Here is a 14,667-nt window from a genome sequence, read left to right as displayed (position 1 = left end):
TAAAATAGGATGAGGCCTATAGATGTGCTAATAACCTTTGAGTGGAAGGCCACCAAGGTCCTACATTGCCCCTGGAAGCTGAAGATCAAATAGCTGACAAGCTGTCATGAATTAGCTGGGAGAAAGGAGCTTTCACTCCAATTTTGCTTTGCCCACTTGTCAGGCCCTGCACCCTCAGGGCTGAGTCCTATCAAAGGGATACCTTTTTCTTATTTTTACAAAGCCAACATACATGTAGCTGAGATGGGATGGAATGGGACTATTGGAAGTTGATACTGGCTTTTCTTTTTGCTTTGAGAGCCCTTCCCATTTCCTGGTGGCTTAAGGTTGGAGCAGTAAGGAATAGAGGTTCCCACCATATCATACATATTTGAACCAGGACACTTGTATCTTTTGGCCAGTGGGTGTATCTGTCTTTCTGTGTGAATTGCAATGGACATTGCTTTGTGGAATGTTGGCTTGCATTTGATTGATTTGATCAGTAAAACGAGTGGGTTTTGCTGGGAGGAGTTGGACTAACCCCTCAGAGCAGCACAGGAAGTTTTTCAGTCCTGCCAGATCATGGAGCTTTGAGTTTTCAGGGGGCGAGGACTTCAAAGTGGCCTTTTACTGAATATAAAAATTAGGTTTTCTCTGTAGGAATGTGTCCACCCTTCAGTCCAGGGACCAATTCACTGTTTCCTGACATGGATTTGGAGGGCCATCATAGGCTCCTATCTGTCACCTCTTCACGTCATTAGGTGGTTTATATCACCTCTTTATACTGAAGTAGAATCATCAAAGGCCCTAGTTGATATTAGCCTGCCACATTTTGTGTGGCTCCTACCTGCTGAGCAAGGGCCAGTGGATTCAAGTTTTAAAAATTGAGGTTTCCATCCCATTCTGGTAGAACATTGCCTTTCGGAATGAGCTATCCTTTGATACCTGACTCCAGAATTGATGTGGATTTTATGTAAATCAGAAATTCTTTAAGGCAGATATCCTCTCTAGGCTTGTTCCTGGAAATTAACTGTCACATCCCCCACAACTACCTACACACACACAAACACACACACACAAAGTGAGCAGTACAGAGATAGCATACCGAGGAAGAGTGCTCTTCCTCCTCGCTTGTATGTTATATAGTGTACCAGTGCTGGCTCTCCTTTGTGTAGACCAGCTTGGAATACAGCTTCACCCCCCTTGTCTACAGTGGCCTAGGCAGTGATAGACTGAAGTGTGTTTTGTTCACGTAGCAAACACTCATTGAGGGCCTCCTGTCTTCCAAACAGTTGCCTAGATAGAAGGACGGATTCCAGGAATAAAAAGGCTGAAGGAGACTGATGCATAAGCATGTGGGTGCCAGGAAAAGGCGCTGGAGTCCCTGGAGCAGTGAGGAAGTGACCAACTCCGCTTGGGGTTGTTCAAGAAGGAACAGCCCAAGTGATCCATCAGCAACCCTGCGGCTGGGTTGTTCTCCTCTCCCTCACCCCTCATCAGAATGAGGTGGTCTTTTTCTTAAAAAGTAAATGCATGTTCACTGACAGGTTATACTGCAAGTTGCATGTTGGTGAGTGTCAACATTAGGACTAAAATTGTAGAATACAGTTTCAGCTTTGAGGGGCCAAACTTCTAAGTAAGTGCTCTTGATTAATTGTTAACAGTTTTTTTAACTGGCAAATAATCTTATTCTCAGAGTTATTTTTTTTTTATCTACTGTGTATCATTAAGAAAACAAAAATGTTGAGGAGTAAATCCCAATGTTAATCACATTGAATTAGAAGGAAATTAGAGTCTGCTATTTAACAGCTGTTTATCACATGTATAGTGCTCCTCTTTAACCTGGTGCCTAGAATTGACCTGTTTCATCATTATTGAAAATTATTACATTTATTAAATTATTGATTTTTTTTTTGTTAGATGATCCCAGTCTATGCTCCTTTTGAGTGTTTATTGTGTTAGTATAGGATTTTTTTTGTTTTGTTTTGTTTCGTTGTTGCTTTAGGTGAAACTTGAGGTCCAAGGTGAATTCATTTACATTCATTCCAGTTTGATTCTACACACCAATTTCCCCACTATCTTTCTGAAAATCAGAACCCTAGGCTACTTTATGTTTTTCTGTGGTATTATCAGATGGTTCTTGATGAGTTATATATAGGCTGCTTTTCTTTGGTAGGTCTGTGACCTCTAAATGTTTTAACAAGCTAGGCTTTCCAGGTAAAGTAGTTTATCCAGGTTATTGGTGAAACGTAAGTATGTTTTGCTGAGAGGACATTTCTTGAACTCACCTTGGTCTTTACGTTTTTTTTTTTTTTTTTAAAGTAAGCTCTAATTTTGCTCCAGCAACCCTAGAAAGAGGCTGTACTACTTCATTTTTTCTGATGGAGGCAGAAGGACATAACTCAGCCAACGTGGCTGTGACACATACCATGTCACTCAGGCGGGTCATCTGTTTGTAGCTGCCTTGAGAAACATGGTCTTGTTACACTGGGTCCTGTGTAGCCACATGGTTTGTCTGCGGTTTATCCAGACAGCTGGCCAGCAGTAGTAGTGTCTGTTTTGTATAGCAAATCGTGTGTAACATCTGTCTCACATTTGCCCTTCTTTGTGTTTGACTTGAAACTTTACTGTGTGCATGTTCCTGTCACATGGGATGCCCCAGATGATGTAAGAGTAGCTCTGATCAGGCTTCTCTATCTGTGAAACGAGGCGGTGGTAACATGTGGCCAGTCAGTTTGGGTCAGTAGCCTGAGTACATGCCCATATTACACTGAACCCTATGAAATGTGACCATTTTTGATCTAGAAAAATGGAAACTTCACATGTGTAATCTAATAAATAATTTAACATTTGGATCATTAAGTAAGGAAGGGTATAATCTTTGAAGCCAAATAATAACTCACTTAGGCAAAATACAGCCTGCACTGAGCTTTTATTTGACTGACAGTGCTTTTCTGTTTTAAAAATGTATTGCCACCCTCCTCGTATTAGGAGATCTCATGTGAAATTATGGATTTTCAGCTTTTCTGTAGAATTCAGACAGTCTTGTCAAGTTAGGTCAGCGATCTCTCATGGCTGGGACAGAGTGACAGCTGTGCCCCTGTAGAGCTCACATGTGTGTCCAGCTTCTGGCCCTCATGTGACTGGCTGGCCTTGGGGTCCTTGAGGTTGGACATATGATGTAAATAGAATACATAGAGTAAGCTGGGGAAAGACAGGGTTGGAAGAAATCAGCTGAACCAAAGCCATTTGTTTTGTTTACTACATGCCGCCAGCCAGCATCACTGAAAAGAAAGCCTGACCCCACTCTGGACCTCATTCATTGGCAAAGGACAGGTAAGCATCATCAAGGAGTCCTTTCATGTTCTAAGAGATGGTTAAGCTCTTATTAAAGTTTTGGCTTTGCTGCTCCTGACTTAAGTAGGATGTGATGATAGAACCTCCTTCCAGTGGCCGTAATTTATGTCAAAGGCTGATGTACTGCCTTTTAAAAAAAATCTTGCCATTTATGGGAAGGGGGGTTACTGGATAATTGACTGCATCCTAACTTTAACATAAAGAAAAGTTCTTGTGGACTAATATATATTTTCAAAATACTAGATGTTTATTGCTACATTGTTCATATTGGGGGGAAAACTGGAAATAGAATACTCATCAACTGAAGAAGGGCCGAGTAAATTTTGGTATATCAACACTATGAAATATTGTGTAGCATTAAAATGACAAACTGCCAGAATACCAGCTGACCTGGAGGGATTTCTCTAAGGAGCAGTACTAGCTAAGATTTAATTAGTGCCTAATATGTGGTAGGCACAGTTCCAAAGGCTTTCCGTGTGTTAACTTATTTGATCCTCACAACCATCCTATGAGCTAAGTACTATTATTACCATCTTATAAATGAGGGAACTGAGGCAGAAAGATATGATTAGCTCATCAAGGAAGAGCAGTTAGTATATGGCAGGACTAGGATATGAATCTGTGCAATTTGGATGGACAAAGGTGTTTTAAAATCATTTTTTAGGTTAGATATCAAAGTACATTATAAGTGAGACGTTTGCTATAGAATATTAATTCGTAGCTGTTCCTGAATTCTCCTGGTTATCTTGTATTTTAGACTCTTATCCTCATTGTGCTGTATCAGACTTTAGAAATTATTTAGTCCTTTGGTTTTCAAATTTGGATCTCCTTTCATTTTAAGCCATCTACATCTTCCTGGTGCTAAGAAAAATGAAACTTAGTACTGACCTTGAGCTGGTTTGCCCTCTTTTCCCTTGGGTGCCATATAAACTATAGATATAGTTCACTTCCTTCATGTTACAGACAGAGAAATGAGTCCCAGAGAGAGAGCCTAACATTTACTGAGCCAGTAGTTTCCAGGGACGTGAAATACATTTATGTTATGAAGCCTTACCTTTTGGATTTTATTATGCCTGTTAAAAAAGTTGAAGTTTAGATAGAAATTAGGTTCAAAGTCACAGGGAGAATCAATATCATGGTTGGGTAGAAACCCCATCCAACCTTCTTTTCAAAGATCTTACTAACCTAAGAGTTGGGAACTATAATGACCTACCAGCAGCCTTTCAGTTGAATCTTGCCTCTTACTGTTGACTTAATTAGGAAGTTTCTGAGAACTTCTAATTCGTATGGCATTATTTTCCATAGGTATTAGTGGGAAAGTGACTTTGAACAGGCATTGAAATGCTTTTGCACTAGTTTGCTTGGGTTGCCGTAACAAAATACCATACATTGGGTGGCTTAGATGATAGAAATTTATTTCTCACAATTCTGGCTTCAGGGAAGTCTAGACCAAGGAACTGGCCAATTCAGTTTCTGGTGAGGGCACTCTTCCTGGCTTGCAAACAGGTGATTTCTTGCTGTGTTCTCAAAAAAAAAAAAAAAAACCAAAAAAAAAAACAAACAGGTAAGTAAGCTCTCTGTTGACTCTTCTTATAAGGATACTAATCCTGTCGGACTAGGGCTCCACCCTCGTGTCCTCATTTATAGCCACAGTGAGGGTTGGGACTTTAATGTGTGAATTTTATGGGGATACAAACGTTCAGTCCACAACAGCATATTCCAGTCATCCCTGTTAACATCTACATTGGAAATGATCCTGTAGAAGGATTTATTTCACTTGAAACGGGAGTGAGTGGTCACCTTTGGGCCCTTATTATCTGGCGAACTACCTCCCACATGGTAGGGGATTCATTACTGTTTGTTGATGAATTAACATAAGCAAACATCTCTTTTTGCTGTTTTTTTGTGCCTAAAGTTTTCTTGTGGCTGTTAACACACTCTTTCACTTTTGGTGGTCAGATAGTGATGTTTCAAGAAGGTTTTACTTTGGTAGGCTCTAGAAACATTGCTTCCTGTAATGGAAGTACCACTAAATTAAGCACAAAGGAATAGGGGTCATATACTGGAGAGGGGAAGGAGAAGAAATAGCAGGAAACCTAGGGCTAAGAATAGTTGCTGCTGTTAAACATGAAATTTAGGTCTGAGCTTTCTGACTGTCAGGACAAAAAAGGAAAATATGATGTTATATATTTCTCACTATCCGTTAAGTTATTTGAAAGGGAGACATTTTAACCCAAGCGCTAAATGCAGAGAGGGATTTATTGTGTGTGTCATAGAAGTAGGAACTTTGAACATACTGTTTAGACTATAATTGACAATGGTAGCGATCTTTACAAAAGAAACACTGAAGTTCTTCACATTAATTTTTTATAGACTTAGTGAAATCCAGAGTTATGATTCTAAATTGTATTTCCACGAAATATTTCTTTGGATAACTAAAAGTGTGAAATGCAGCTATAGAATTTTCTGGTGATTTAGCTTAATATCAGCAACAGTACAAAGTGGAAAATGAGAAGAGGTGTCGGCCCAAGGAGAAGTCTGCAGTTTGGTGATGAACTTGAGGAATCACTTGCTGCTGATTGCCATTAACATAATTACTATCTAAAACTTCTAAGTAGCTCTTCTTAGTCTGGAATTAGCAAAAGTGAATTAAGGTACAGTGACTTAAAACAGTGAACTGAAAGGATTTAAAGCCATCTTCCCTTAGCTTGTGCATATAGGCCATAATCCTAGAGAATGATTTATGTCACTTGAAATTGGAGTTGAGAATAAAATGAGGAATTCCTAAAATGTTAGGAGCTTTTTACTCCCAAAGCAGTGCGTGATACTTCATAGAAAATATACTATCAGATGTTAATGATTTATATGTAAATATCATATACTGAATTGTTCAAAATAAATACAAGGTGCTTTTTAATGTATTAATTGCTACTATTTGATTTCACATTGCTAACACTTGTCTAACTCCTGGATTTATAAGCCCCACATTTTTAGCTTCCTCTCAAACTAATCAGCAAAGTGCATAAAAATCCTAAAGCAAGAATGTCTTCATATTTTTTCTAAATGTCCTCTAAAATTATGCAGTTAGTTCACCTCCTTTCCTTTCAAAGCATGGATTTACTATAATCCTGGGAAACTTAATCTAGTACAGCAGGTTTCAAACTTTTGATCATGACTCACAGTAAAACATGTTTTACTTCAGCTTGAGTATAACTGAAGCAAAAGTTTTGTAAAGCAATTCTTACCCTTAAAATAGAAGATGCATTCTGATGCTTCCCTTCAAAAAATGCTGGTCTCCTCCCAGTAAATTGATTTTATGACCAATGGATCCTGACTGGCAATTTGAAAAAACACTAACCTGGTTCAGCGAATGGTAAACAAAGAGTAAGGATGCCTTGAAATCCTGTGTTTTTCAATTTATACAGGAAAAAACCTGTATCCTTTACAGGACCCTGTTTCTTCATCCATAAAGTGAGAGGCTAGCCTTAATGATCTTTAAAATGCCCTCTACCTTTAACTTGGTTCTTGATCTCTCTTGTGGTTGAACAGAATCTTTGGATTCAGAGTGGAATCTCCCCAAATTGTTCAATGGGTGATTAAATTCATTCAGGCAGTGACACTGATCTCAGATCACAAAGCTTCATATTTACTGCATCTAGAGATGAGAAGTAGCCAGTTTTTCTTTAGTCAGCTGTAGTTGTAAAGCAGTAACAATTCTCTAGCTGTAAAGCTCCGATAAAGGACTTGCTCCACCACTCTCTCTTCACTTTTAGAATCGTATTTGTGTCCGTATTCTCTTATGTGTCTGTGGAAGTCAGGAGACTTTTATAGTCAAGGATTCACTGACTACGAGAGGTAGCCCCATATTACATGTACTTGTTTCATCCTTTCTGGAAATTTGTTTTCTTCTTTCTTGTTTTTCAGTTCCCCTGATTTGAGAATGTTCTAAAATGTGGATTAAGGATGAAGGAGTGGACCTACGGGTAGATTTACAGTAGGTAGAGCTGAGGATGGCTTCCCACCAGCAGCTAAAGATGTTTGTTGATTTCTGTGCTGGGTACCAGGCCCAGTGCTAACCAGCTACTTAGCACTTACTATGTGGTTCCCATCAGTGGCCATCTCTTGTTCTGGAGACTGGAAAATACACTTTGCTATCAGCAGGGTTCTTTGTAGAGTTTGGCTCTGGTATCTGGAGTATTCTGGATTGAACCCAACATGCTGTGATCTGCAGGGCCAGTGAGGCCAACCTGGTAGGACTGAGGAGCAGTGAGATAAGGGGGAGGAAGACCCTTGTAAACAAATTCTGTCAATAGCATGCTCTTCCTGAACAAACTGGACTTTAGGGAATGAGGCTCACTTGAACCTTTTCTCCAGGTTGTTTCTCTTTTGATGAACCACATAGGACTGGAGAAAATATTTTCCTAGCAGGGCCATTGCAAGCGAGGAGGGGAAGGGTATGCTCTGGTTTATGCGAAGTAGGAAAAAAAAGCCCAGTTCTTGGAGTTTGGGAGACCTGAATCAAATCCCAGCTCAGGTACTTATTAGCTATGTGACCTTGGGCAAATTTTCTGAGTTCCAGTTTTCTCACACATAAAGTGAAGCTCATAATAAAAGTGTACAGGCTTGTAAGGAGACTTACATGAGTAAAATGCCTGCCGTACTGTGGGTGGTCCATATGTGTGGGTTTTCTTCCCTGGTGAACACAAATTGGGTTTCCCTGCAATGGGAGTCTTAAAGTTGGAGACCTAGGTTTGGAGCATGAGGGTGATCTGCTGGGGTCACTGGGTCGGGGGCTAGAGGTGGCGATAAGGCCACAAGGCAGAAGAAAGGGCAGAGCTCCAGCACTGTAGACACCCATTTGGGAACTTCTTTGGGGTGGGAAAGGGTTGATTTGCCCTCAAAATGTCATGCTTTTCTATCAAATATTAGGAAAGCCAATACTCATCACTCTTAATTCATTGCCAAAAATACCCACCTTCTCCTTTATGATATTTGACAACTTATGTGAGAAGTATTACCTGAAGAACAACTTTGGGGAGAATGTTAGCTTGTCATAGCTGGCCCCCTTTTGCATAGTCCGGAGCACAGGCTGCTTCTCTCATTGGCTGTCTTGCACTGGTAAAAGTATTTATGTGATTAGAATGACATTTTCGATATTATTTGCAGAATTCAGATGCTTTAACCTGGGGGCCTTTTTGCCCCTATGAAATAGAAAGCTGATTAGGAGCTCTTTATGCTCTGCCACAAATCACTACACGTCTACATTTTGCTCTTATAAAATATGGATAATGATGTGACTGTCTCTTAGGAGCTTGAGTGCATTAGCTAATAATCATGAAACCTTAGAAATAGGAAATTCATATGAATGCCAAGAGCCTTTGTAGTTACACATTTATATCATTTTGCTTGGCATCTTTGAAAGTTGTGTTTTCAATATGAGAATGCAAGGGTTGATTCTTATTTTTCTAATTGTAGAGCAAGTGCTGAATACATAAGCTCAGAGAGTGCTCAGAACATTTAAGTCACAGCATCTGCAGAAGCCCTGAAGTAGCTCAGACCAGAGTGGTTTGATTTGGGCTGAAGTGGAAAAAGAGCCTGAGATATTTTAAAGGCACTGAAGTTAGGAAGTATCAGGATCTGAGGATGGTAATGGCTTCCTTGTAGGGTTGTGCATAGACACTATTGCCCTTGTCCCTGTGTCCTCAGAATACGTTGTTTAGAAAAATGTAGTTTTCCCTTTTTCTCCTCCAGATAACTGTTTTTGGACTTAAATTCTTTAAAAAGATATAAAATGGTAATGTTTCGAATACCTTGAGTAGAAGACTATTTAAAAATATAGATATTTATTTAGGAAAGGGGTCGCGAATGGTACAGACAGTGTGCCATTTGATAGCTGATGTTTTTATTTCGTTTCAGGCAGTGGAGCTACTGCTGTGGTTCAGGCTGCTCTATGTAAACCCAGACAAGAACGTGTAGCGATAAAGCGGATCAACCTGGAAAAATGCCAGACCAGTATGGATGAACTATTAGTAAGTAAAGGGGAAGGGGATACCTTCTCATTGCCTTTCTTAACCTATGGGCGTGTGGAGATGGATAGGAGAGGAGCAAAATGTGGGTGGGTTGGTGTTATCTCCTATTTTGACACATGTATTTCTTGGAGAGTGGCCCACATGGCTTCTTGCTTCCCTTCTTATTGTATTGTATAATGTACATACACCTTACTTTGCTTTGATAAGTAGTGTTTTGCTCAGTCCACATAATCCCCAGGTGGGAATGGTCTCAGTATGACACTCCATTTTATATATCAAGAGAGCACCCTCCGTAAGATGACCCAAGGTCATGTGATTACTGAAGGCAGAGCTGGATGGTGAGCTTCTGGCTCTTGGTCTAGGATGTGTGACACAAATAGGAATTACTCCCCAAACTATTTGTTGGTGATCTTCACTTTCATAAATTACAGAATCACATACAAATTTGAGATATCTAAAAAAAAGGCAGTGTAGCTTGCATTTGGCTAATGAGATGAGTTTGTTTTTCTTAAATGGCAACTTGAACTTATTCAAAATGAAGTACATTACATAAATAATTAGAACCTATCAGTGTGGACATGACTGTAGTAGCATTGGTTGGTTGAAGAAACATTTGCTTTTGGCTTAACTGACTCTTTATTAAATGAACAGTTTGGCAAACGGTTATTAGTTGCCCAGCAAACTGTGAAGGGTTTGAGAGTTTAATCTCATAAATATAGTTGTTGTTCTGCTTGCCAATTTTCTTTTTATCCTTTTGGTCATTTATTTGAGGATAATAGAAAACCGCAGTGGAGGAGTTAACTGATTGGTTATCCCAACACTAATCCCAGTACAAATATTAGTCCAATAGCTCCATACAAGCTACAGAGTATAATGACAATTGGCTCCAAATGAAGAAGCCTTTTGTTATATTCTACATTGGGAATGGAATGTCATGAACAAAAGCTTTTTGTCTTTACTCAGAATATAGCATTTATTTCAGGCTTAATTACAGTACACCGTAGTATAAATTAAATACAAGGATAAAGCTGTACTTTTCCAGATCTGTTTGGCCTTACATTTTAAGTTAGGCTCCACACTGTGTAGATTTCACTGGGATTGAAGCAACAGATCGCTGGCTACAGCTCAGATTAAAGCAAGAGCTGCCACAATTTAATGAAAATTAAAAAAATCTGCATACACTTCAGGCTTTTGCCCTCCTCAAAATTTCAGCCGCACTTTGTTCTTACTGAAATTACTACTGCATACTATATATTTGTTGCTTGCTATCATGGTGACCAATAATATTGTGCCTTTGTCACCCAACCAGTTTTCAAGGTCACTTTCCTAGCGTGGAAAAAGTGTTGAACAAACTGCGGGGAGAGCTGGGTCGAGCCTCTGCCACCAACTTGTTTTTAACTTTAATTGAATAACCTAACAGCTTTGCACTATTTAAAAAGAGTGTTGAACTGGAAAATCTCTAAGATCCCTTTAGAAATCCTCACATTCTCTGGCTACACATAAGTGTACATTAATTTTCTTTTTTTTTAAATTTGGAGTATACATTTAAACTTATGCACTGTTTGGAAATATCATTGAAGAATATGCCCATGATACTTGTGTTTGATTGTGTAGCTCTGTTAGAGATCTCACAGCCATCTTTTTGCCACCAGCAGAATATTTATACAGAATACGTATAAAGCTTGTGTGTACTTGTGCCTGATGGTTTTGGAGCCAGCCTTCTGGGTAAATGCTGTGGTCTGTTGCCTCTACCAAGCCCTCAGGTGCCCAAAGTCTTCATGTTTTCCCTTTGCTGGCTTTTTATCAGCAGTCAGCTGTCAGTGATAGTAGCTGTGTAAGGGCCTGAGTGGAAGTCAGCAGGGAGACTGTCATTCAGTCCCTTTCCTTTGTTTCCTTGGAACTGGTAAGCATTGCAGTGTCACTTAGAGGTACTTGGAACGTAGGCAGAGCTGTCTATCTACGGACTGGCACTTTTATGGCTTTGTGCTTAGCTCCATTAGTCTGAGGTCTTAGGATTTATGAGTTTGCTTATTAGCAGTCAATTTATCTCTCTCTTTTTTTCTCTTCTTAATGCCTGTGTTGTAATAAAGTATAGTATATATGCATAATTATTTATTTTATATTTAAAAGGATATATTTGTTTATTGCTTTGATCTTTCCTTAAGTTGAAACTTTGACCTTTTGGTATCTTGATATATTTAGAGAAGGGAAGAATGGCTGTGGTATTTTAGGATGTAGTACTCCCAGGTTCTTTTCAAACAAAAGAAATAGAATTTATAGTAGAGGCTGCCTCATGTTGCCAGGCTTTTGTGGCCTAGTTATTAGCACATGAGATTGTGTGGAGCAAAGTTGCTGTCATCCTTTCCACATCTCATACTGCTGTTGCTCGCACTTTTATTATTTCCATGGGTTCACATTTTGGCAGTGTTTGGACATCCGGTATCCTAATAATCCTTTAATTCCATGAGTGTGTATTATATACAGGTCAGTGCACTGCATCATCTCACAGACTGTGCCATGTGTTAACTGTAAACCATTGTTCTTAGAAGAAACAATGACCACTGGGTTCTTTATCTTGTGAGAATGTTATGTCACAGAAGTCACAATTATTAACTATTTGCTGGCCATAGGAACATCTGCCTGCTCTGATGAAACTGTATCACCTCCCAATCCCCCAATTGCATCCACCACTCCCTGCTCTCTCCCCACCCCCACCCCCTTGTCCCATAGTATGGTGGGATTTACACACAGAGGTCAGATGTAAGGGCACACAACAGTTTTGGGCAACTGGCCCTGGACTTTGCTTCTTTATATAGAGGGGGGCTATCAGTGATTTTCTTGGGGTCATGGAGTTGGTTCTAAGTTTTGCTGAAGAAGGATTCCAGTGGTCATGATTTCTGAAGCAAAGTGCTAATTACAGTGCCAGTGTCTCTGAGAATGAAGGAAGGAAAAGAAATGTTAGATGAGATCATTGGTACTAAATAATTGGTAATTTGAATTTATACTGTTGAAATGAGTACTATAATACTCCTCAAAGATAAGTTAGTAACAGATGTAATATGCATTTATTTATTTATTTGGTAAATACTGAGTTTGTATATTGTGCTTAGGTCCATATAAAGGATGAATTTTGTGTATGTCTATGGGAGTAGAAGGCTGTATACTCACTGAAAACTCATTTTAGTTTAACAGCAATTAGATTAGAACACTCTAGAATAATTGTTTTCCTTGGCATAACATGAATAGCATTTAATTAATGTAAACTAAATTTTCATATGTTTTGGAGTTTGGCCTTTAACTGTGTCCTGATTTCTCTGGATATAATGATATTGGTGGTTAATTTTTCAGGAGCCAAGGGTGTAGCTGGTCTGTTCTGTCTTCTTAACCATCCCAACAAAGATGCTTTGATAATTTCTGAGATTTGTTAATACCACATTTGTTGTTAACCCCACATTTGTCAATGCCACAGTGGTGTAAACGACTAATTATAATTAGCTTAATATTCTCTAGGAGATATTTATAATTTTGGAGCACAGCTTGTTAAACTCTGTAAGAAGTAAACCATACTAGATGCTAGGCACTGAGCTAGGTGATGGGAAACAGAGGCTTGCTGTTCCTTGAGGAGCCCATGGACCATAAATGAGTCTCTTAATTTTTCTTTTGGGATGATGAGATTTTTGAGCTGGGATATCTTTCTGCACCTTTTCTCTATATTTGTCTAGAAACTGTTTAGCATATTGTAGATGGATTACTAATCTCTAATGTGTATTCCATTGAGGGAGTTCTTGCTTTCCAGTAGGAATTTAAGACTTGTTACATAGGCCTGATCCATTGTCTTGCAGACTGGTATATTCTCTGTGAAGATGGCCTTGAGGTTTCTTGTAAGAGCTTGGTTCTCTGGTTTGTGGTCAACCTCAAAGGTTAGGGATGCTACCCTAGGGCACACTTGGCTTCCTGTAAAGTCCATTACGTGAGTGAAGAATTAATCTGCCTTTTCTGAAGTCATCTGTCTTTTCAGCCTCTGTCATGAGGTGACAAAATGAATTCCATAAATGTGACACAGTCCTTCCTTTTTACCCTAAAATCTACTTTTCCCAACCTTCAGGGTAGTCTCCTTTATTTTTTCCAGGAATTGATGAATATTTTGGTTCATCACCTTACTTTATAATTCTTAGACTTCAGCCATATCCTTTCTTTTTTCCTTTCTCGACTTGAGTTCTCATAGTTTTAGTCTGTCTTTCGTACCTCATCACAGAAAACTTAGCCTCATTTTCCACCCTTACACATACATCAGTGCCATCAACACTTATAGTTTAAATCTTAGGGGCAGGAGAGCTGTATACTTGTAGGAGAAAATCATGGTTTGTGGGCCAGAGTGCTTATTTCTTTAAAAATAAGAAAGAAAAGAAGAAGGAAGGAAGGATGTATAAAAAGAAAAAATAGTTAAGTGATTATATTGTGAAATTATGTAACGATCATTAAAATATTTTAGTTTGTGATGGATGACAAATGTGAATAAAGTCATTTAAAAAAAAAACGATATCTATACAGTGATGATGAGTATTGAACATTGTGACAGAGAGGAAAGGGGGTTTGCATTTTCACTTGACTCCCTGCAGAGTTGCTCACTTATGACATTGTATTAGTCAGTTTCACCTCTGGTCCTCAGTTTCCTCATTCCTTCAATGAGGAATTATACTAAATGGCAAAAAGTTATTTTTATCATCAAAGTTCTATGATTCTGTGTATTTAAAAATTAATTCTTTCAATAAAATCTTTTTATAAAATCACTTGAACAGGAATACTAATAACTAGCAAGTCATGCTTTATAATTTAGGATAGAGTCAAGCCACTATAGTATTGTGGTGTGAGAATAAAAATCCACTGTAAATTTATACGTTTGGGTAAGGGTGTGCCATCTGTTACTCCTATGGATGTAATGAAAGCATTTCTCTGTCATTAAATAGCCTTGAACCTGACAAATTCTGGCATTTGCCCTTCTGTTCCTGTATCATCTTTATAAAAGTATTTTGCTCCATCTCACTGACAGTTTTCGTAGATAAACCACGAACTTTTCTCCTTAGAACAAAGCCACTGCCCTCATTTTACTTTCTGCTGTAGTGTTATTTTATTGTTTCTATTTTCTCTTAATCTGCTATTTTCTCCCTTTCTACTGCCTCCCTCCCTCCCTTCCTACCTTCCTTCCTTTCCTTAGAGGAATGAGTTAGCAATGATTTGCAGGTTATTTTGGAGAATAAAACTTTAGATATTTGCTTGGCTTAATTGTCATTTGAGAGGAATA

At 38.8% G+C, this 14,667-nt stretch overlaps 1 protein-coding gene across 2 annotated transcripts in view; it reads left to right on the top strand.

The window, feature by feature from the left end:
* Positions 1-14,667, top strand: part of STK39 (serine/threonine kinase 39) — a 265,729-nt gene that overhangs the window by 46,856 nt on the left and 204,206 nt on the right. For both annotated transcript variants that reach the window (XM_063107085.1, XM_063107077.1), the window contains exon 2: positions 9,253-9,365. In XM_063107085.1, the coding sequence (XP_062963155.1) occupies positions 9,253-9,365 (113 nt within the window). The remainder of the gene's footprint in view (positions 1-9,252; positions 9,366-14,667) is intronic.

Source organism: Cynocephalus volans, chromosome 1, assembly GCF_027409185.1.
Source record: "Cynocephalus volans isolate mCynVol1 chromosome 1, mCynVol1.pri, whole genome shotgun sequence".
NCBI classification, from domain to species: domain Eukaryota; kingdom Metazoa; phylum Chordata; class Mammalia; order Dermoptera; family Cynocephalidae; genus Cynocephalus; species Cynocephalus volans.
The sequence above is the reverse complement of the archived record's forward strand: the minus strand, read 5'-3'. Positions and strand labels throughout refer to the sequence as shown.